Here is a 21,499-nt window from a genome sequence, read left to right on the forward strand (position 1 = left end):
GGAGGAAACCCAACGGGTGAGACTTGGTTGAAAGCCAAGCATGTCGGATTTATCAAGTAAATAAAATAATTAAAAAAAATGTTTAAGTTAAACGGTTTTATTGAAAACAATACTTACATGAAATAATAAAAATACGAAAAGCTATAAAATAATTAGGTAGGTCCTAGGTACTAGTCATCACACTCGTTATCAATCTGGGCGTTGATCAGACAATTAAATAAAAGCGTTGGGCGCGTGAAATTTCTAAAAATGTGAGGCGTAGCATAACCTGATTAAGGTTCAGTTGGTTTTACTTATGACTATCAATAGAAATATGACGCGTCCAACGCTTTTATTTAATTGTCTGATCAACGCCCTAGATTGATAAGGAGTGTGATGACTAGTACCTAGGACCTACCTAATTATTTTCTAGCTTTTCGTATTTTTATTATTTCATGTAAGTATTGTTTTCAATAAAACCGTTTAACTTAAAATTTTTTTTTTAAATTATTTTATTTTCAAGTTTTTAGTCTTTATTTAATTGCCTATTATTTCTCATTCTATTTAGTTCATTTAGTGACTCATTATTACAAGGACTCTTTCCTGACAATTTGTAACAACCTAATATTTTGATGTCACTTCTACTGGACTGTATGCAATATTTGTTCCAAATATGAGCCAAATCGGGCATCATAGGTCGCTTTCTATTCATGTATGTATTAAGTGTTCCAAATATGGACCAAATCAAATCGGACCACAAATACGATTTTTGTGAATATCTCGATCCTTGCGCCACCTAGCGGCGATTTTTTTGATATGTCGCTTTCTATTCTTGTATGTATTATGTGTTCCAAATATGAGCCAAATCGGACCACAAATTCGAATTATGCGAATATCTCGATCTATACGCCACCTAGCGGCGATTTTTTTTCACAAGTCGATTTCTATTCTTGCAAGTATTATGTGTTCCAAATATGAGCCAAATCGGACCACAAATGCGAATTTTGCGAATATCTCGATCCTTGCGCCACCTAGCGGCGATTTTTTTCTTATTATTGCATTGTCATCGGGTTCTGAACTATATTCCAAGTTTCAAGCTTGTAGCTTATCGGGAAGTTACTTAAATTTCAATTACAAGATTCGTTCACAACGGCCGTGCATGCGGCCGTGCAGCCTGTCAACTCAAGCTAAATAAAACCGTTTAAAAATGGCATACTTTATGGAACGCTTTACTAAAATCAGTGTATATAACGTCGGTGTGAAGATTTTCTCTAAACCAATTTGGAATTGTTGTTAGAAATGTTATCTTTAAAGTTCGTAGCGGAAGGAAAACTCTTTTCCTACGCTTAAAACTTTCGAAACCATAAAACTTCAACGCTTTGCAAATAATTCTCTTTCTCATACGTAAGCTTTATAGCACTTTTTATTAAGTTCAAAATACCTATGAAGCAGAATAGCATAAAGAACGTAAGCCGAATGTAAACCAGTCTTCTTATTGATATTACGGTGACGTGTAATAGTGTCAATGGAACTAGCGTCAATGAAAAATTGTTCGATTTTTAATTCCAAGTTTTCTATTCATATTACGAAAGGATATGAAGTTTTTTTTTTATTTAATTTCCAAAGCTTTAAAAGAAGCGCTTTTTCCGTATCATAACTTACTTACTTACTTAATTGGCGCTTAACCGTCTAAACGGTTATGACCGTCCAACAAGGCGCGCCAGTCGCTCCGCCAACCGGCGCCAATTGGTCACACTAAGGGAGTTTAAATCGTTTTCCACCTGGTCCTTCCAACGGAGTGGGGGCCGCCCTCTAACTCTGCTTCCATAGGCGGGTTCCGATAGAAACACTTTCTTGGCCGGAGCATCATCTTTCATTCGCATAACAGGGCCTAGCCAGCGCAGCCGCTGCGTTTTAATTCGCTAAACTATGTTGATGTCTGCGTATAGCTCGTACAGCTCATCATTAAATCTTATATATCTTTCGAAGAACTTTTCTCTCGAACACTCCAATCCGTATCATAACAAGAAATGAAAATTTCGAATTAAATATCGCCCGATTTTTTATTCCAAATTTTCGCCTGCGGCACTTTTTATGGAGACTAAAGCGAATAAAAAAATATTAATTTGGCCGAATCAACGCCAGATTTGGACGGTCTAACAACGGCAAGGCGACTCACAATCTTATTTCTCCTAGCTCTATTTTGCGTGGGCGGTCAATAATAGTCTTAAGTTGATTGACATTAGTTCTCCTTCTGAGTTGGAATTAATGTCATTAACATTGATTCTCTTTCAAAATCGAACTAATTTCAATTGACTTTAGTTCCATTGGCACTATTAAATGTCACCGACATGACTTTTTGTTTTCAAAGATTTTAGTTCTTTGGTGATCCAAGCTTGAATTGATTCATCGTATGAACAAATGCGTTTGGACACATACTTTTCATATAAAGTATGAATGGTACCATTAAAATATAAAACGGTGGAATCGATGTCCGCATTATGTTGAGGCCAATTTATTTTAGAAGCTATCGCGCGTAACATTTATGCCGGGAAGCCCCAGATATATATTCAAGATTGTCGTGATGACTCAACCCTGTCAGATTCATTATTTTTTTAAATTATACTTATAATTATAAACACACGCAATTATTGTTTCCAAGCCTAATCCCCGTATTTGCTCGAATCCAATACAAGTAGGAAGTGACACGAGTATGTACAACTGGTGCATCATTTTCACATCCTTTGTTTGAAAAAAAAGATATAATACCAATTTGAAGCTTTGAAGATGCCAACACTAATGGGCCACCAGAATCACCTTCACGAACTCCACTACGATTGACAGTGGCAGTACAAATTTTTCCGGTATCGATACCAGATGAACCATACCTTTTAGCACATACTTTGTTCGAGATCACTTTAAAATTGGCCACCTGCAAAACAGGTGAAAACGTTGGGGATGTATCAGAGGTAAAACCCCATCCAGAAGCCTCTACATCTGTATTAACGTAACTGGAATAGCTTGAAGCACAATTTGGTAGGGACACCGGTTGAATGGCAACTGAATATTTTACAGCTGGAATTTTGATCAAAGCGATATCATTTATAGTAGTTTCCATATCGAATGTGGGATGAATGATAATGTTACTTTTTTCTACCTCCAGGCATTCAATGTAATCTAAGTGAGTGATGCTGCCTAAGTATACGGTCACCTTCACAGCACTGAAATTGAAAAGGTTGTCTAGATTTGATTGCATATCGACAGTACATTATTGGGTGATTAACTTATTAATTTTTCTTTTCGTCAATTGTCTCACACCCTAAAACAAACAGTATAAATAATTCAAAACTTACGTTAAAGTACAATGAGCAGCCGTCAGCACCCATTCATTGCTTATAAGAGATCCACCACAAAAGCGAACATTTTCACCATCAAATAACGACAAACCAGCTTGATAAGCAAATTCGTTAGCAGCAGTAGCTGTTTTACCCTTTATTATACGTGGACTAGCAACTACCTTTTGCACCATAGACGCCAAGTGTTCACGTTGTGTAATTCTAGGTTCCCGAATTTCTAATGCCAAGCCGGTGCATAGTAGAAGCGACAAAGCTATCAACGATTTCATGTTGCTGCTGTTCAAGCAAATTCAGACTGACTCGCGCATTGACTATTTTGGTTAATTTGTAGTATAGTTTAACGGCGTACTATGGAATAGTTTTCAATATTTTGTCATAAATGCATACATTTCGGCAATTCACAGTATATGGATATTTGGCTGCGCAATAAGCAAGATTTATATTTTCTATGTGTTACGAATACTACAGAAAATTGTATTTTAGTTATACTTTCAAACATTCAGCCCTGTGTTGTCCTTAATCCAATCTAAGTAGTGAGGAACACGATTATATCCATTTGATAATTCAACATCGCATCATTCGGCTGTACTAAACGATGCAATACCAACTTGAATTTTTGAAGATGTCAACTCTAATGCACCACCAGAATCACCAGCACAAGTAAATACACTAGTGATAGTAGCAGTACAAATTTTACCAGAATATATGAAAGAATCACCATAGGCAGCTGTACATGCTTCGTTCGAGATTATTTTAAAACTTGCAACTGTAAGGTCTGAGAATCAGCGGTTGGGTTAGCAACAGTACGACCCCATCCAGCCATAACAACAATTTCGCCCTCGTATGTGGGGTAAGAAGAAGCTCGAGGTGGCAGGCGTACAAATTGAATAGCATTTTTATATGTTACTGCAGGAATTCTAATCAAAGCTATATCCTGAAAAACATTGCCAGCGATGAATTCGGCATGTAATATAAATTTGCTACTGTCCACATCAAAGCTTAGGGGGGCATTTGAACGAGCAGTGTTACCAAGAATTACGTTAACACTTAATATACTAAAATTTGGAAATATAAGAAATAAAAAATAAATTAGCAAATAAACACAGATTTTAAGGCTGCTTTAATCCATTTATATCTTACTCAGTCATGCAGTGAGCAGCCGTCAAAATACATTCGTTGCTAATTAGAGATTCACCGCACCACCATCGCGTTGGTCATCCATCATAAAACGATAAACCAGCTTGATAAGGAAATTGACAGGCAGCAGCACTTTGACCATTTAATATACGTAGACTTGGAACTATATTTGGTTCCACAGACCACAAGATATTACCTTGTGTATTTCTGGTTTCTCAAAATTGAAACGCCGAGGCGAAGCATAGCAGGAGCGACAACGCTATGATCGATTTCATATTGCTACCGTTTAAGGAAATTTAGACTGATAAAAGCATTGGTAATTGTTTTGCTTATTTGTAGTATAGTTAAATGGCGTACTATCGAGTTATCTGCATTATTTTATCACAAAAGCATATATTTCGGTAAGGCACAGTACAGTATTTGTGGATATAAGTCTCATTGAAAATGCATGAGATTCAGTACTAATAAGCGGAAAGTGATTATATAACAAGTAAAGAAGGTTAAGTTCGGGTGTAACCGAACATTACATACTCAGTTGAGAGCTATGGTGGCAACATAAGGGAAAATAACCATGTAGGAAAATGAACCGAGGGAAACCCTGGAATGTGTTTGTATGACATGTGTATCAAATGAAAGGCATTAAAGAGTATTTTATAAAGGAGTGGGCCATAGTTCTATAGGTGGACGCCATTTAGGGATATCGCCATAAAGGTGGATCAGGTTTGACTCTAGAATGCGTTTGTACGATATGGGTATCAAATGAAAGGTGTTAATGAGTATTTTAAAAGGGAGTAATCCTTAGTTCCATAGGTGGACGCCGTTTCGAGATATCGTCATAAAGGTGGGCCAGGGGTGACCCTAGAATTTGTTTGTACAATATGGGTATCAAAAGAAAGGTGTTAATGAGTATTTTAAAAGGGAGTGATGCTTAGTTCCACAGGCGGACGCCGTTTCGACATATCGCCATAAAGGTGGACCAGGTGTGACCCTAGAATTTGTTTGTACGATATGGGTATCAAATTAAAGGTATTAATGAGGGTTTTAAAAGTGAGTGGTGGTAGTTGTATAGGTGGTCGCCTTTTCGAGATATCGCCATAAAGGTGGACCAGGGGTGACTCTAGAATGCGTTTGTACGATATGGGTATTAAATGAAAGGTGTTAATGAGTATTTTAAAAGCGAGTAATCCTTAGTTCCATAGGTGAACGACGTTTCGAGATATCGCCATAAAGGTGGACCAGGGGTGACTCTAGAATGTGTTTGTACGATATGGGTATCAACTTAAAGGTATTAATGAGAGTTTTAAAAGGGAGTGGTTGTAGCTGTATATGTGAAGGCGTTTTCCAGATATCGACCAAAATGTGGACCAGGGTGACCCAGAACATCATCTGTTGGATACCGCTAATTTATTTATATATGAAATACCTGCCAAGATTTCAAGGGTTTTTTATTTCGCCCTGCAGAACTTTTTCATTTTCTTCTACTTAATATGGTAGGTGTCACAACCATTTTATAAAGTTTTTTCTAAAGTTATATTTCGCGTCAATAAAGCAATCCAATTACCTCACCATGTTTCATCCCTTTTTTCGTATTTGGTATAGAAGTATGGCATTTTTTCATTTTTCGTAATTTTCGATATCGAAAAAGTGGGCGTGGTCATTGTCGGATTTCGTTCCTTTTTCATAACAAGATAAAGTGAGTTCAAGTAAGTACGTGAACTAAGTTCATTAAAGATATGTCGCTTTTTGCTCAAGTTATCGTGTTAACGGCCATGCGGAAGGACAGACGAACGACTGTGTATAAAAACTGGGCGTGGCATCAACCGATTTCGCCCGTTTTCACAGAAAATAGTTAATATCATAAAATCTATGCCCATACCAAATTTCAAAAGGATTGGTTAATTTTTGTTCGACTTATGGCGTTAAAAGTATCCTAGACAAATTAAATGAAAAAGGGCGGAGCCACGCCCATTTGCAAATTTTCCTTTATTTTTGTATTTTGTTGCATCATATCATTACTGGAGTTGAATGTTGACATAATGTACTTATATACTGTAAAGATATTAAATTTTTTGTTAACATTTTACTTTAAAAAAAATTTTTTTTAAAGTGGGCGTGGTCGTTCTCCTATTTTGCTCATTTTTATTAGGCGTACATATAGTAATAGCAGTAACGACCCTGCCAAATTTCATCATGAAATCTTCAACGACTGACAAATTACAGCTTGCAAAATTTTAAATTACCTTCTTTTAAAAGTGGGCGGTGCCACGCCCATTGTCCAAAATTTTACTAGTTTTCTATTCTGCGTCATAAACTCAACTCATCTACCAAGTTTCGTCGCTTTATCTGTCTTTGGTAATGAATTATCGCACTTTTTCGGTTTTTCGAAATTTTCGATATCGAAAAAGTGGGCGTTGTTATAGTCCGATATCGTTCATTTTAAATAGCGATCTGAGATGAGTGCTCAGGAACCTACATACCAAATTTCATCAAGATACCTCAAAATTTACTCAAGTTATCGTGTTAACGGACGGACGGACGGACGGACGGACGGACATGGCTCAATCAAATTTTTTTTCGATCCTGATTATTTTGATATATGGAAGTCTATATCTACCTCGATTCCTTTGTATATGTACAACCAACCGTTATCCAATCAAACTTAATATACTCTGTGAGCTCTGCTCAACTGAGTATAAAAACCCGGATTTTAAGCACAGAATGGGCTTATACTGATATCCTCGTTAACTGGCACATCTAACATAACCAGTTTAAAACGACACAAGTGAAATTTTTTTTACAGTTTTAGTTCTAAAAGCTTCTTATTTTCCACGTCTCTTTAATGACGTTTTCGCCATCTTCGGCTAGGGCTAACTGACACTTTATCTGACAAAAGTAGTTCGTAGATCTGTCAAAAAAAGTGCAAGATAACGTTAACTGAAGGCGATAAAAACAGCCCAAAGTACGCAATATTGCACGCACTCAATAACAATTTGTTTGAACAGAAAAATCAACAGAATGTGTATCCATTCTAGAATACAAGAACTTAAAAAACAATATTAGCACTTGTTTACACACAATTTCGTTAATATTTTTATACTAATTGCGCAATTTTTGTTTTCTTGACAGTATAACCGTAGGGCTCAGAAACACGTTTCCATGAACTGATAACGATTTTCGGTTACATTTACACATTTTCGGGCAACGTTTTTATACCTCTCATGAAAATGAAATGGTATAGTAACTTTGTCACGAATCTCAAAATTGTAAGTCATTAAGGGAGATCAGATAGGCCCACCGATAATCATACCTTATTGATCAGCCATGTCTGTCTGTCCGTCTGTCCAACTGTCTGTTTGTATACAAACTACTCCCTCAATTTTTGAGATATCTTCATAAAGTTTGGTGAGCGGGTATATCTAGGTGTCCGATTAGACATTTTTCGGAACCGATATAATTTTTTTACTGTCCTATATTCCACCAAGTAGGACTTAGCTATCTATCAGAAGCATATAGATAATTTAAATTGTGTTATCAATAACTGTAATTCATCTGATGAAATTATATACTTAGGTGATTTTAATTTAAGTAATATTTCTTGGTCAAGTGATTGCAATACTTTACCCAAAAATATTAGATCCGATGTCGATATGCTAGTTGTAAGCACCTTGTTCTCACATGGGCTAAAACAATACAACACTAATCCTAATAGGAATGGCAAATTCCTTGATCTAATATTTCGATCTGCCGACCTAAAAATTTCATGTGGAGAATTTCTATTTCCAATTTTGGAAAATAGCATACACCACAGTGCCTTGGCTATAAATTTCGAGTTTTATAATTTTGATAAAAAACAGGCTAAATCTACGTTGGAGTATAAGTATTTTAAGGCCGACCGCGTGGCTATAAATCAGTTTTTCTTAGCCACTGATTGGACTTTATTGAACTCCTCCAATGAACCAGAGTCTTCTTACGGAATTTTCATGGAAATACTTTTATCAGCCATTTCGAGATTCATACCTTTAAAACGTAATAGTTCTAGTAAGAGACTACCCTGGTATAATGCAAAACTTAATAATATTAAAAATAGAAAAAATAAAGCCTTCAAAAGGTATAGAAATAGCTCTAATGAAACTTATCGACTTAATTACATTACACTTAAAAGGCAATTTGATTGTCTTAATAAGTTTTTGTTCAAGCAATATATGATTAAACTTGAATCGAAATTGAAAACAAATCCGTCTAGTTTTTGGTCGGTTATAAATTCCAAGAGGCAGACTAATGGCTTCCCCATTACCATGGAGTATGACGACGAAGTCTCCAGCAATACGCAAGATACGTGTAACTTGTTTGCCAAATTATTTCAGAAGGTATATTCAAAGTTTACCTCTTCACCAATTCCGGTATTTCACTCTGGATACCAATCTCAAATTTCTTCTTTTGATATTACTGCAGATGATGTTCTGCTGTCGATCTCTAAGCTGCCAAGTAGCACAAAATCAGATTTTGAAGGATTTTCTCAGTTATTTTTTAAAATATGTTGGAACACCATTGCAGAGCCTCTGACGCTTCTCTTTAGAGAATGCCTGAGCAATGGAAGTTTTTAGACTCATGGAAATTATGCTCCATAAATCCCGTATATAAACCTGGTAGCCACAATGATATATGCAACTACAGATCGATTGTTAAGCATAGTACTCTGGCAAAAGTATTCGATCATATATTGCATGGTAAACTATTCGATTACATCGGTAATGCTATAGTTGAGTGCCAGCATGGATCCTTTCCTGGAAGGTCCACCTCCACCAATTTAGCTTTACTCACCGATCAAATTGTCGTTGCTTTTGAGAGACAAGAGCAACTTGATGTTATTTATACGGACTTCTCTAAAGCGTTTGACAAGGTCGATCATTATATACTGCTACACAAGCTGGCGATGTACGGTATCAATGGTAACCTGTTAAAATTCTTCTCAAGTTTTTTGGAAAACAGGATGCTATATGTGTCAATTGGAGCCGATAAGTCATCCTTGCTCGATATCGATAACGAAAATTTCGAAAAACCGAAAAAGTGCGATAATTCATTACCAAAGACGGATAAAGCGATGAAACTTGGTACGTGCGTTTACCTTATGATGCAGAATAGAAAATTAGTAAAATTTTAAATAATGGGCGTGGCACCGCCCACTTTTAAAATAAGGTTATTTAAAGGTTTTGCAAGGTGTAATTTAGCAGTCGTTAAAGATATCATGATGAAATTTGGCAGGCACGTTACTGCTATTATTATATGTGTGCTAAATAAAAATTAGCAAAATCGGATGACGAACACACCCACTTAAAAAAAAAATTGTTAAAGTCAAATTTTAACAAAAAATTTAATATCTTTACAGTATATAAGTAAATTATGTCAACATTCAACTCCAGTAATGATGTGGTGCAACAAAATACAAAAATAAAAGAAAATTTCAAAATGGGCGTGGCTCCGCCCTTTTTCATTTCATTCGTCTAGAATACTTTTAATGCCATAAGTCGAACAAAAATTTACCAATCCTTGTGAAATTTGGTAGGAGCATAGATTCTATGACGATAACTTTTTCTGTGAAAATGGGCGAAATCGGATAAAGCCACGCCCAGTTTTTATACAGTCGACCGTCTGTCCTTCCGCTCGGCCGTTAACTTTACTTATTACTTATCTGAACTCACTTTATCTTGGTATGAAAAATGGTCGAAATCCGACTATGACCACGCCCACTTTTCCGATATCGAAAATTACGAAAAATGAAAAAAAATCCATAATTCTATACCAAATATGAAAAAAGAGATGAAACATGGTAATTGGATTCGTTGGTTGACGCAAAATATAACTTTAGAAAAAACTTTGTAAAATTTCTTCAAGTTAATCCTCCAAGTTAATTTTCTGTGGAGGTGCATACCAAGGTACTTTGTTTCGTCGCTTTGTGGTATAATAATATCGTTGAGTTTAACGGGTGGGCAAGTCTTACGTCTGGTAGTAAACGTCACTTGAACGGATTTTGATTCATTGGATTTGATCCTCCATTCTTTCAGCCAATGGGTAATTTTATTTAAACTTCCTTGGAGCTTGAGTGAAGCCACGCTAGGGTTAGCATCAACGGCCAGCACCGCAGTACCATCGGCAAACGTGCTTATAGTGACGCCTTCTGCTATTGGGAGGTTATACGTGTAAAGTATATAAAGTATTGGGCCCATTACACTGCCTTGCGGTACGCCTGCTAAGCACTCATAAAGGGTAGTCTGCTCCACATCTTGTTTAACGAAGAAATAACGATCTTTTAGATATGATTGTATAAATAAGAAGTAGTTTATAGGGAGGGTGTATTTTGCTTTACAGAGAAGTCCGTCATGCCATACGCGATCAAAGCTTGTGAAATATCTAGAAAAGCAGCTGTGCACTATTTTTTATTATCAAAAGCTTCGTATATTTGCTCGGTGAGTCTGTGGACCTGCGCAACTGTTCCGTGCCCTCTTCTGAAGCCAAACTGGTGATGATTGGGTATGATTTTACGCTCTTCTGTTATGGGCAAGAGTCTTTTAAGGAAGATAACTTCCATGACTTTTGAGACAATAGGCAGCAGACTAATAGGTCTGTAAGATGCAACTGTATCAGTTGGCTTTTCGGGTTTCAAAATCATTTTCATCTGCGAAAATTTCCACTGTGGGGGTATGAATTCAGTTTTTAGTACTGCATTAAACAATTGTTTCAAGAATTGTATGTCTTCGTGGGGTAAATTTTTTAGAATAGTGCCATTGATAAGGTCGTGGCCCGGAGATTTTTTGGCTTGAGTTCTGCAATTACGGTTTTTGCCTCCGATATTGAGAATTTTTGTATGGGTGCGTACATTTGATATGGATGACCTAAGGTAGTTACCACTTCCTTAGTTATTCTTAGTGGGGGTTCAATATCATGCGGGGTGAATACTAGTTTTAGGTGGCGTGCGAAAGTATTTGCTTCCTCAATATCACTTTTTGCTCATTCGTTATTCTCCATTCGTATGGGTGCATTTGAGATAATTGGCCTCTTAAGCTTGCTAGTCGCTTTCCAAAGGGATTAATCATTTGCAGTTGTTGCATCAATATAACTGAGGTATTGTTGAATTTCTCTGTTGCGCTCCATATAAAGGATGGATTTAAGTTCATTAGTTAATGCATTCAACCGTTTCTTGTCATCGGGATGCCGGGTTTGCTGTCACCTTTTCCGTGCGATCCTCTTTTCTTTAAGCTTGGCTTTTACTTCGTGGGTAACGCCCATTGTTTTTTTGGGCTGCTGAGGGTGGGAGTTGAGTTGCATGCAGCTTGTTGGACACACATGTTAAAGTGTTCCACTGCTTCAGCCATATCTTCGTCGGATTTCAGCAATAGTTTTAAATCAATATTAGACGAGGTCATAGATCGGAAGTACTCCCACTTAGTCTTCCGATTAGAGAGGCTACAATGATTAGCTGTTGGTGTGAGATTTTTGTCAATTGTTACCAATATTGGGGAGTGGTCAGAAGACAAGTCAAAGCACGATTTGTAAGTTATTTCTGAAGAAGGTATGCCTTTTACCACACAGAAGTCGATCAAGTCGGGTAGTTTATTTTTATCTGAGGGCCAATATGTAGGTGTTCCAGTAGAGAATGGAGTTAGTTTGAGGCGGCTAATAGCCTGATATAGTTGCCTTCCTTTAGGGGTGATAATGCGAGAGCCCTAGATGGTGTGTTTTGCGTTGTAATCACCGCCAATTAAGAATCGATTTCCAAGAGTTTTAAAGAAATGTTCATACTCTTCCGCAGTGATAGCGTGTCTGGGTAGGCTATAGAGAGTTGAGATCGTAATTGGGCCATTCGAGTCTTCGACAGTAACATTACTGGCTTGGATAGCATTCGTGCGGTACGAGTTTGTATTACAATGCTTAATACTGTTCCTTATTAGGATACTTGATCCAGCATGTGCTTTGTTATCTGGGTGTTTTGTGTGATAAAACTTATATTTGGGGATTTCAAAGTAGCTTTTATCGGTGAAGTGGGTCTCAGATATGAGAAGTATGTCTATATTGTGGGTCTGGAGTAATGCCTTTACTTCAAGTAAATGCTTGGAAAGGCCATTGGCATTCCAGATAATGATTAAAGTAGATTGGCATCGAAAATTTATAAGCAACATAATTAGGAAATCTCCAAAAATCAAACTGATGAAATGCTCGTTTAATTTAGAATCTGTGTAAAATACATCGTTTTTCAAAATGCTCTTTTACAAAGTTGTTGCGTCATTAATTCAAGCACATTGCATCATGCAAAATTGTTGACCAAATGCTAAATAAATAAGCTAATATTTTCAGATAATAATAATCGACTGCATTGAATTGGATTAAAAAATTTCAAGTACTTTAGTAGTTGATGACAAAAGTAAAATTAAATTAATGAAAGTACTAATTGCTTATTTGTTTTCGTCTAAAATTGTAACATTGTTTTCTTTAATAAATGCCTAATCCTATTTAAAACAAACACATATATACACATGTAAAAATGCCAGTAATTAAATTAATTTTTATACTCAGTTGAGCAGAGCTCACAGAGTATATTAACTTTGATTGGATAACGGTTGGTTGTACAAGTATAAAGGAATCGAGATAGATATAGACTTCCATATATCAAAATCATCAGTATCGAAAAAAATTCGATTGAGCCATGTCCGTCCATTCGTCCGTCCGTTAACACGATAACTTGAGTAAATTTTGAGGTATCTTGATGAAATTTGGTATGTAGGTTCCTGGGCACTCATCTCAGATCGCTATTTAAAATGAACGATATAGGACTAGACCCACACCCACTTTTTCGATATCGAAAATTTCGAAAAATCGAAAAAGTGCGATAATTCATTAACAAATACGGATAAAGCTATGAAACTCGGTAGGTGAGTTGAACTTATGACGCAGAATAGAAAACTAGTAAAATTTTGGACATTGGGCGTGGCACCGCCCACTTTTAAAAGAAGGTAATTTAAAATTTTTGCAAGCTGTAATTTGGCAGTCGTTGAAGATATCATGATGAAGTTTGGCAGGAACGTTACTCTTATTACAATATGTATGCTTAATAAAAATTAGAAAATCAGAGAACGGCTACGCCCACTTTTTAAAAAAAAATGTTTTTAAAGTCAAATTTTAAAAGAAAAGTTAATATCTTTACAGTATATAAGTAAATTATGTCAACATTCAACTTCAGTAATGATATGGTGCAACAAAACACAAAAATAAAAGAAATTGTTGTCTAGGATACGTTTAATGCCATATGTCGAACAAAACATTACCACTCCTTGTGAAATTTGGTAGAGGCTTAGATTCTAGGACGATAACTGTTTTCTGTGAAAAAGGGCGAAATCGGTTGAATCCACGCCCAGTTGTTACACAGTCCACCGTCTGTCCTTCCGCTCGGCCGTTAACACGATAAATTGAGCAAAAATCGATATATCTTTACTAAACTCAGTTCACGTACTTATCTGAACTCACTTTATATTGGTGTAAAAAATGGCCGAAATCCGACTATGACCACGCCCACTTTTTCGATATCGAAAATTAATAAGAATGAAAAAAATGCCATAATAATATACCAAATACGAAAAAAGGGATGAAACATGGTAATTGGATTGGTCTATTGACGCAAAATATAACTTTAGAAAAAACTTTGAAAATGGGTGTGACACCTACCATATTAGGTAGAAGAAAATGAAAAAGTTTTGCAGGGCGAAATCAAACGCCCTTGAAATCTTGGAAGGATAACTGTTCGTGGTATTACATATATAAATAAATTAGCGGTACCCGACAGATGATTTTCTGGGTCACCCTTGTCCACATTTTGGTCGATATCTCGAAAACGCCTTCACATATACAACTACCACCACTCCCTTTTAAAACCCTCATTAATACCTTTAATTTGATACCCATATCGTACAAACGCATAATAGAGTCACCCCTGGTCCACCTTTAGGGCTATATCTCGAAAAGGTGTCCACCTATAGAACTAAGGCCCACTCCCTTTTAAAATACTCATTATCGCCTTTTGTTTGATAACCATATCGTACAAAAAAATTCTATAGTCACCCCTGGTCCACCTTTATGGCGATATCTCGAAAAGGCGTCCACATATAGAACTAAGGCCCACTCCCTTTTCAAAATACTCATTAGCACTTTTCATTTGATATCCATATTGCACAAACGCATTCTAGAGTCACCCCTGATCCACGTTTATGGCGATATCCCGAAAAGGCGTCCACCCATAGAACTAAGGGCCATTCCCTTTTAAAATACTTATTAGCACCTTTCGTTTGATACCCATATTGTACAAAAGCATTCCAGAGTCAACCCTGGTCCACCTTGATAACGATATTCCAAAAAGGCGTCCACCTATAGAACTAAGGCTCACTTCCTTTTAAAATACTCATTAACATTTTTCATTTGATACCCATATCGTACAAACAAATTCTAGAGTCACCCCTGGTCCACCTTTATGGCGATAACTCGAAAAGGCGTCCACATATAGAAATAAGGCCCACTCCCTTTTAAAATACTAATTAGTGATTTTCATTTGATATCCGTATTGCACAAACGCATTCTAGAGTCACCCCTGGTCCACGTTTATGTTGATATCCCGAAAAGGCGTCCACCCATAGAACTAAGGCCCATTCCCTTTTAAAATACTTATTAACACCTCTCGTTTGATACCCATATTGTACAAAAGCATTCTAGAGTCACCCTTGGCCCACCTTTATGGCAATATGTCGAAAAGGCGTCCACCTATAGAACTAAGGCCCACGCCCTTTTAAAATACTCATTAACACCTTTCATTTGATACCCATATTGTACAATCGAATTCTAGAGTCACCCCTGGTCCACGTTTATGGCGATATCCCGAAAAGGCGTCCACCCAAAGAACTAAGGCCCATTCCCTTTTAAAATACTTATTAGCACCTTTCGTTTGATACCCATATTGTACAAAAGCATTCTAGAGTCAACCCTGGTCCACCTTGATAACGATATTCCGAAAAGGCGTCCACCTATAGAACTAAGGCCCATTCCCTTTTAAAATACTCATTAACACTTTTCATTTGATACCCGTATCGTACAAACAAATTCTAGAGTCACCCCTGGTCCACCTATATGGCGATATCTCGAAAAGGCGACCACCTATAGAACTAAGACCCACTCCCTTTTATAATACTCACTAGCAGACCCGGCAGACGTTGTTTTGCCCTAAATTTGGTATATCTGCATACATTTTAACAAGCTTTTTCCGTCCAAATCTGCCCCCGCCCCTCTACACTTTTTCCTAATCTTTGTATTCACTCCTCCCTTCGTATTTTTCGCTTCATCTATCTCCATCTTCGTCTCATCCTATCTCTTTCTCAGTCTGCTTCTCTCTTTTCTCTTCGCTCAAGTTTTTCTCATTCTTCTTCATAACTTATTGCCAGCCCCAGAGGGTGGTATGTATTTTGTTCCAGTCCCATTCCTAGTCTCATTCCCACTCCGAGTCTCAGTCTCAGTCCCAGTCCTAATCCCAATCCCAGTCCGTCTCTGGTCTACTTCACGGAAAAAAGCATCGTAAATACTAATATAGGCAAATTTATATACCAAATTTCAGGCAACTCGAATAGGACGTATGTAAATAGGTATGTGGGTATTATTCATTCATGACTTTATTTCGGATTCGCATGCATATTTATCAGTTTTGCCAGGTTGATGCGACTAAATCGAATATCACAATTAAATTTTCATTTTTTAAAGCTCCCAGCAACAGCTTTCATTTGATATCCATAATACACACACATTCTAAGGGCATCCGGGTCCATGTTTTGGACCATATCTCGAGACCCTAGTCACCCAGCTGTGTAAAACTTACTCCGTAGTAAAGCACACATCAACAGCTTCAATTTGATACCTATAATGTAAAAACGCATCCTAGTGTTACCCTGATTAACGTTTTGGCCTAGTCACCAATAGGTATGAAAACTACCCTGTATTAAAGCACTCATCAACAGCTTTCATTTGATATCCATATTGTATAAACACATTCTAGGGGTGCCCGGGTCCACGTTTTGGCCTATATCTCGAGACCCTAGTCACCAATAGATATGAAAACTACGCTGTACTAAAGCACTCATCAACAGCTTTCATTTGATATCCATATTGTATAAACACATTCTAGGGGTACCCGGGTCCACGTTTTGGCCTATATCTCGAGACCCTAGTCACCAATAGCTATGAAAACTACCCTGTATTAAATCACTCATCAACAGCTTTCATTTGATATCCATATTGTATAAACACATTCTAGGGGTGCCCGGGTCCACGTTTTGGCCTATATCTCGAGACTCTAGTCACCAATATGTATGAAAACTACCTTGTACTAAAGCACTCATCAACAGATTTCATGTGATATCCATACTGTATAAACACATTCTAGGGGTGCCCGGGTCCATGTTTTGGCCTATATCTCGAGACCCTAGTCACCCAGGGGTACGAAAAATAGCCAGTGTCAAAGTACTCATAAACAGCTTCCATTTGATACCCATATTGTACAAACACTTCCTGGAGTTACCCGGCTCCATGTTTTGGGCTATATCTCGAGACCCTAGTCACCCGGTATCAAAGTACTCATTATATAAACCTTCCCCGTGGAAAAATACATATATATACCAATTTTGATAATAATCGGTCCTGTAGTTTTTGAGTTAATCGATGACATACATACAAACATTCATTTTTATATATATATATATATGTCTAAACCGATTTGGGATTTCAAAATCAATTAACCATCATCTCTCCTTCCTGTATCTTTCCTAAAAATGTCATGGCAATCTTTCTATCCGTTCTCGAGTTATGGAGTGACAATCAAAATGTACACTTCTTTTTATATATATACTAGCAGACCCATCAGACTTTGTTCTGCCCTAAATTTGGTCTATCTACATACATTTTAATAAACTTTTTCCGTCTAACTCTGCACCCCCCCCCCCCCCCCCCCCTTCTTAACTTTTTCTTAATCCTTTTATTCACTCCTCCCTCCGTCTTTTCGCTTCATCTATCTCTATTTTCGTCTCACTCTATCTCTTTCTCAGCCTCCTTCCCTCTTTTCTCTTCTCTAAAGTTTTTCCCATTCTTCTTCATCCCTTATTACCAGGTCGTATAAAAAATACTCTGTACTAAAGCACTCATCAACAGCTTCAATTTCATACCCATAATGTAAAAATACATCCTAGTGTTACCCTGATGCACGTTTTGGCCTATATCTCCTTCACAAATAGGTATGAAAACTACCCTGTACTAAAGCACACATCAACAGCTTTCATATGTTATCCATATTGTATAAACACTTTCTAGGGGTACCCGGGTCCACGTTTTGGCCTCAATCTCGAGACCCTAGTCACCAATAGGTATGAAAACTACCCTATACTAAAGCGCTCATCAACAGCTTTCATTCGTTATCCATATTCTATAAACACATTCTAGGGGTACCCGCGTCCCCGTTTTTGCTTATATCTCGAGACCCTAGTTACACGCGGGTACGAAAAAACCCCGTATCAAAGTACTCATAAACAGCTTACATTCGATACCTATATTGTACAAACATATCCCAGGATTACCCAGGTCCACGTTTTGATCTCAAGACCATAGCCAGAACGGGATAAAAAGTATCATATGACCGTCTCCAAGTTCTAAGCTACCTCTCCACTTATTTTCAGCCAAATATGTTCATCCGTTACTTCCTCTTCAATCACTCTTTATCTATTAAAAAAAAGCGCATCAAAATCTGTTGCGTATTTTTAAAGGTTTAAGCATTCAAAGGGACATAATAGGGAGAGAAAAAGCGACTTTGTTTTATACTATGTAGTGATGTACATCCATACATACCTATAAATCTACGCCCGAAGTTAAATAACGCAGCGAATGCTATATATGTAAGTATGTATGTGTCGCACCATGTCTCACTCAAAAGTAATTTGCTCGCACAGTTGACACCGAACAATCACACACACGAATTTTTTGGTAAAAATGTTACTTTTGTTTAAACAATTTGGCTGATATAAGAAAGGAATCAAGTATTTTTTTTGATGCAGAACGAAGGTAAATATTTCAAAGTTTTACTGAAAAGTAGAATTTTTCAAATCCATCCTTCCGTTTATGAGTTATAGCTGTGTAAACAAAAATGTTATGATTTTTTACTACATTTTGGCAATTTGCCACGCCCCTATAATATATATCTTCAAATTATATTAACTGTACCATCTCACGTAGCCAAGCTTTCAAATGCAAAAAACCGTTTCAAAATCGGAGCATTCTGTGTGAAGTTATGTGCATACATGGCATTTAGCGACTTTATTTTATAATATTTCAAAGTTTTACTGAAAAGTAGAATTTTTCAAATCCATCCTTCCGTTTATGAGTTATAGCTGTGTAAACAAAAATGTTATGATTTTTTACTACATTTTGGCAATTTGCCACGCCCCTATAATATATATCTTCAAATTATATTAACTGTACCATCTCACGTAGCTAAGCTTTCAAACAAAAAAAACCGTTTTAAAATCGGAACATTCTGTGTGAGGTTATGTGCATACATGTCATTTAGCGACTTTATTTTATAAGATTTATAGATAGATAGAAGATAGATATAGATATTAACACCTTTCATTTGATACCCATATCGTACAAACAAATTCTAGAGTTACCCCTGGTCCACCTTTATGGCGATATCTCGAAAAGGCGTACACCCATAGAACTAAGGCCCACTCCCTTTTAAAATACTCATTAACACCTTTCATTTGATACCCATGTCGTACAAACAAATTCTAGAGTCCCCCCTCGTCCACCTTTATGGCGATATCTCGAAAAGGCGTCCACCCATAGAACTTAGGCCCACTCCCCTTTAAAATACTCATTAACACCTTTCATTTGATACCCATATCGTACAAACAAATTCTAGAGTCACCCCTGGTCCACCTTTATGGCGATATCTCGAAAAGGCGTCCACCTACCACGTGCACAGTTTTTTCAGCACTTCTAGATGATACTACTTTGGTTTCTATATAGAACAACACCACAAAGTGCGGTTTTGATACTAACATGTTTTTGTGTGCTCTAAAATGTGCAGAAAACATACTTTTTCGTGACCTTATATGTATATAAAATTCTCGTGTTTGTGGTTAAATTCCTGCGAAACGGCTAGACCGATTCTCATGAATTTTTGTGAACAGCGAACTCTTAACTTTTGTTTTGAAAATAATTTGTATACCTACGACCCTCTGGGACAGAGACTGGAGCTTACACTGGGACTTGCGCTGGGACTGGGACTAGTACCCGGACTGGGACAGAGAATAAAGGAGGGAGAAGAATAAAAAGGGCTAGAGAGAAGAAAAACGATGGAAGGAGAAATAGACTGAGAAATAGATAAAGCTAAATGAAGGGATAGATGGAGCGAGAGAAGAAGAACGACAGGGAGCTAGAAGGAAAAAGGCGGAAAGGAAGAAAGAGACGCAGATAAATGAGTGAATAAAAGGATAAAGAAAAGGGGAGAGCGTGGGAGGGACGTTAGTTTAAGTTGAATTGGCCGGTCCATGAGGACCTCAAATAGACTTAATGAGTCCGTAGTGTTGCCGGAAGTTTATTTCACGACCAAACTGAAACCCCTATCAAAAGCAGGACCTATGTGATAAAATATCTCCGTCCTTTTGATAAATACTAGAAGTTTCTAGGCTTTATGCCACTTGCTGCTTTTAGATCTGACAGCTGTATCACCCCTAATAGCTGGAGTCGTAGCCTGGCAATCGCCGGCCACGAGCACAAAACGTGCTCGGTCGTTTCGTCCTTCGACCCGCACTTCCTACATCTGCTATTACTGACCAAGCCTAATTTAAAGGTATGTGACGCCAGAAGGCAGTGTCCAGTCAGAATACCCGTCATGAGTCTGCAGTCCTCTCTCTTTAATGATAGAAGCAACTTTGTTAATCTAAGGTTGCAAGACCTACACATAATCTTCGACACTTTACACCTGCACCTCTCGCCTTCTCTTAGTTGCGCCCAATCTAATTGGGACGTCTACAGAGCAAACTTCAAGGGATGCGGCCTTTTTAGCAAGTTCATCTGCTTTTTCATTCCCACCTATTCCCATATGCTCTGGGACCTAATATAGATGTATGTTTTTCCCGTCACGACTCTTTCCAGGGATTGCTTACACTCTAACACACTTTTAAACGCTGTGTTATGTGAGATTACTGCCTTAATTGCTGCTTGGCTTTCAATATGAAAGTTAACACGGCTGCAGTTTAAGCAATTATTGTGGTTCGCATTTGCATCCGGCCTATGACCAACCGCCCTTTGGGCCCTTCATCCTGTACTAGTCTCTTGAACTCCATCGGTGGAACCTCCGCAGTATGGGCCATGTAGAAGGATGCCACGATAAATGCCTTTTAAGCCTCGTTGGACTTTAAGTTCACATCTATCAGTCTCTCAAAGATTTTGAGCAGAAATGACGTTAAGCTGCAGTTCTGTAGTATTTCGGATACATGTGACCGATCTTCCCCCCCCCTTTCGTAAGAAGTCTACACAAGCAGTTCTCCAAGAGTGCGGTACATGATTCACATGATGCACCATCGGGTATTATTTTAATCCATTCCACGACCGCTCTACATGAAACTTGTAGCATGGCCGGGAATATACCATCTGTGCCCGGCGATTTAAACTTAGAGAACTTCGTCACCGCTCCTTCGAGTGTCTGCTATTTCTTCTGAACCCTCTCCCGATGGGATATGTGCATCGAGAAGCACCTCCTTCTGGACGGATCCCGAAAAACATCCAAAAATAATGCCAGAAGGATTCCAAAATGATGTCGGCATTATGTTTAGGTCAAGTTATTTTAGAAGCTATCGCGCACTAAGTAATTCAATTTCGAGAAAACGTGACTTGGTCGGTTATCCCAAGAAGCCAGATATATATTCAAGATTGCCGTGATGACTCAACCCTGT

The 21,499-nt window shown here is 37.6% G+C and overlaps 3 protein-coding genes across 7 annotated transcripts in view; 1 reads left to right on the forward strand and 2 right to left on the reverse strand.

The window, feature by feature from the left end:
• The window catches only part of LOC137254460 (uncharacterized), a 473,400-nt gene that overhangs the window by 370,172 nt on the left and 81,729 nt on the right, over positions 1-21,499 (forward strand). The window lies entirely within an intron of this gene.
• Positions 1,385-3,739, reverse strand: LOC137252745 (collagenase-like). The gene is made up of 2 exons (XM_067788830.1): positions 3,333-3,739; positions 1,385-3,200 (listed from the first exon to the last, which is right to left on the reverse strand). Exons 1-2 carry the CDS (start codon positions 3,602-3,604, stop codon positions 2,612-2,614), a joined length of 861 nt encoding a protein of 286 aa, XP_067644931.1. The 5' UTR covers positions 3,605-3,739; the 3' UTR covers positions 1,385-2,611.
• Positions 3,911-4,872, reverse strand: LOC137254319 (collagenase-like). The gene is made up of 3 exons (XM_067791981.1): positions 4,701-4,872; positions 4,143-4,390; positions 3,911-4,110 (listed from the first exon to the last, which is right to left on the reverse strand). Exons 1-3 carry the CDS (start codon positions 4,745-4,747, stop codon positions 3,911-3,913), a joined length of 495 nt encoding a protein of 164 aa, XP_067648082.1. The 5' UTR covers positions 4,748-4,872.

The sequence above is a fragment of the Eurosta solidaginis genome, chromosome 5 (assembly GCF_040869045.1).
Source record: "Eurosta solidaginis isolate ZX-2024a chromosome 5, ASM4086904v1, whole genome shotgun sequence".
NCBI classification, from domain to species: Eukaryota; Metazoa; Arthropoda; class Insecta; order Diptera; family Tephritidae; genus Eurosta; species Eurosta solidaginis.

Coding starts and splice junctions, on each gene's coding strand:
- LOC137252745 (XM_067788830.1), bottom strand. CDS start 3,604: ATGAAATCGTTGATAGCTTTGTCGCTTCTACTATGCACCGGCTTGGCA. Junction 3,201..3,332: donor GCTGCTCATTGTACTTTAAC/GTAAGTTTTGAA, acceptor TTTCAATTTCAG/TGCTGTGAAGGTGACCGTAT.
- LOC137254319 (XM_067791981.1), bottom strand. CDS start 4,747: ATGAAATCGATCATAGCGTTGTCGCTCCTGCTATGCTTCGCCTCGGC. Junction 4,391..4,700: donor CTGCTATGCTTCGCCTCGGC/GTTTCAATTTTG, acceptor TCCAAATTTTAG/TATATTAAGTGTTAACGTAA. Junction 4,111..4,142: donor TGTTATGGCTGGATGGGGTC/GTACTGTTGCTA, acceptor GCTGATTCTCAG/ACCTTACAGTTGCAAGTTTT.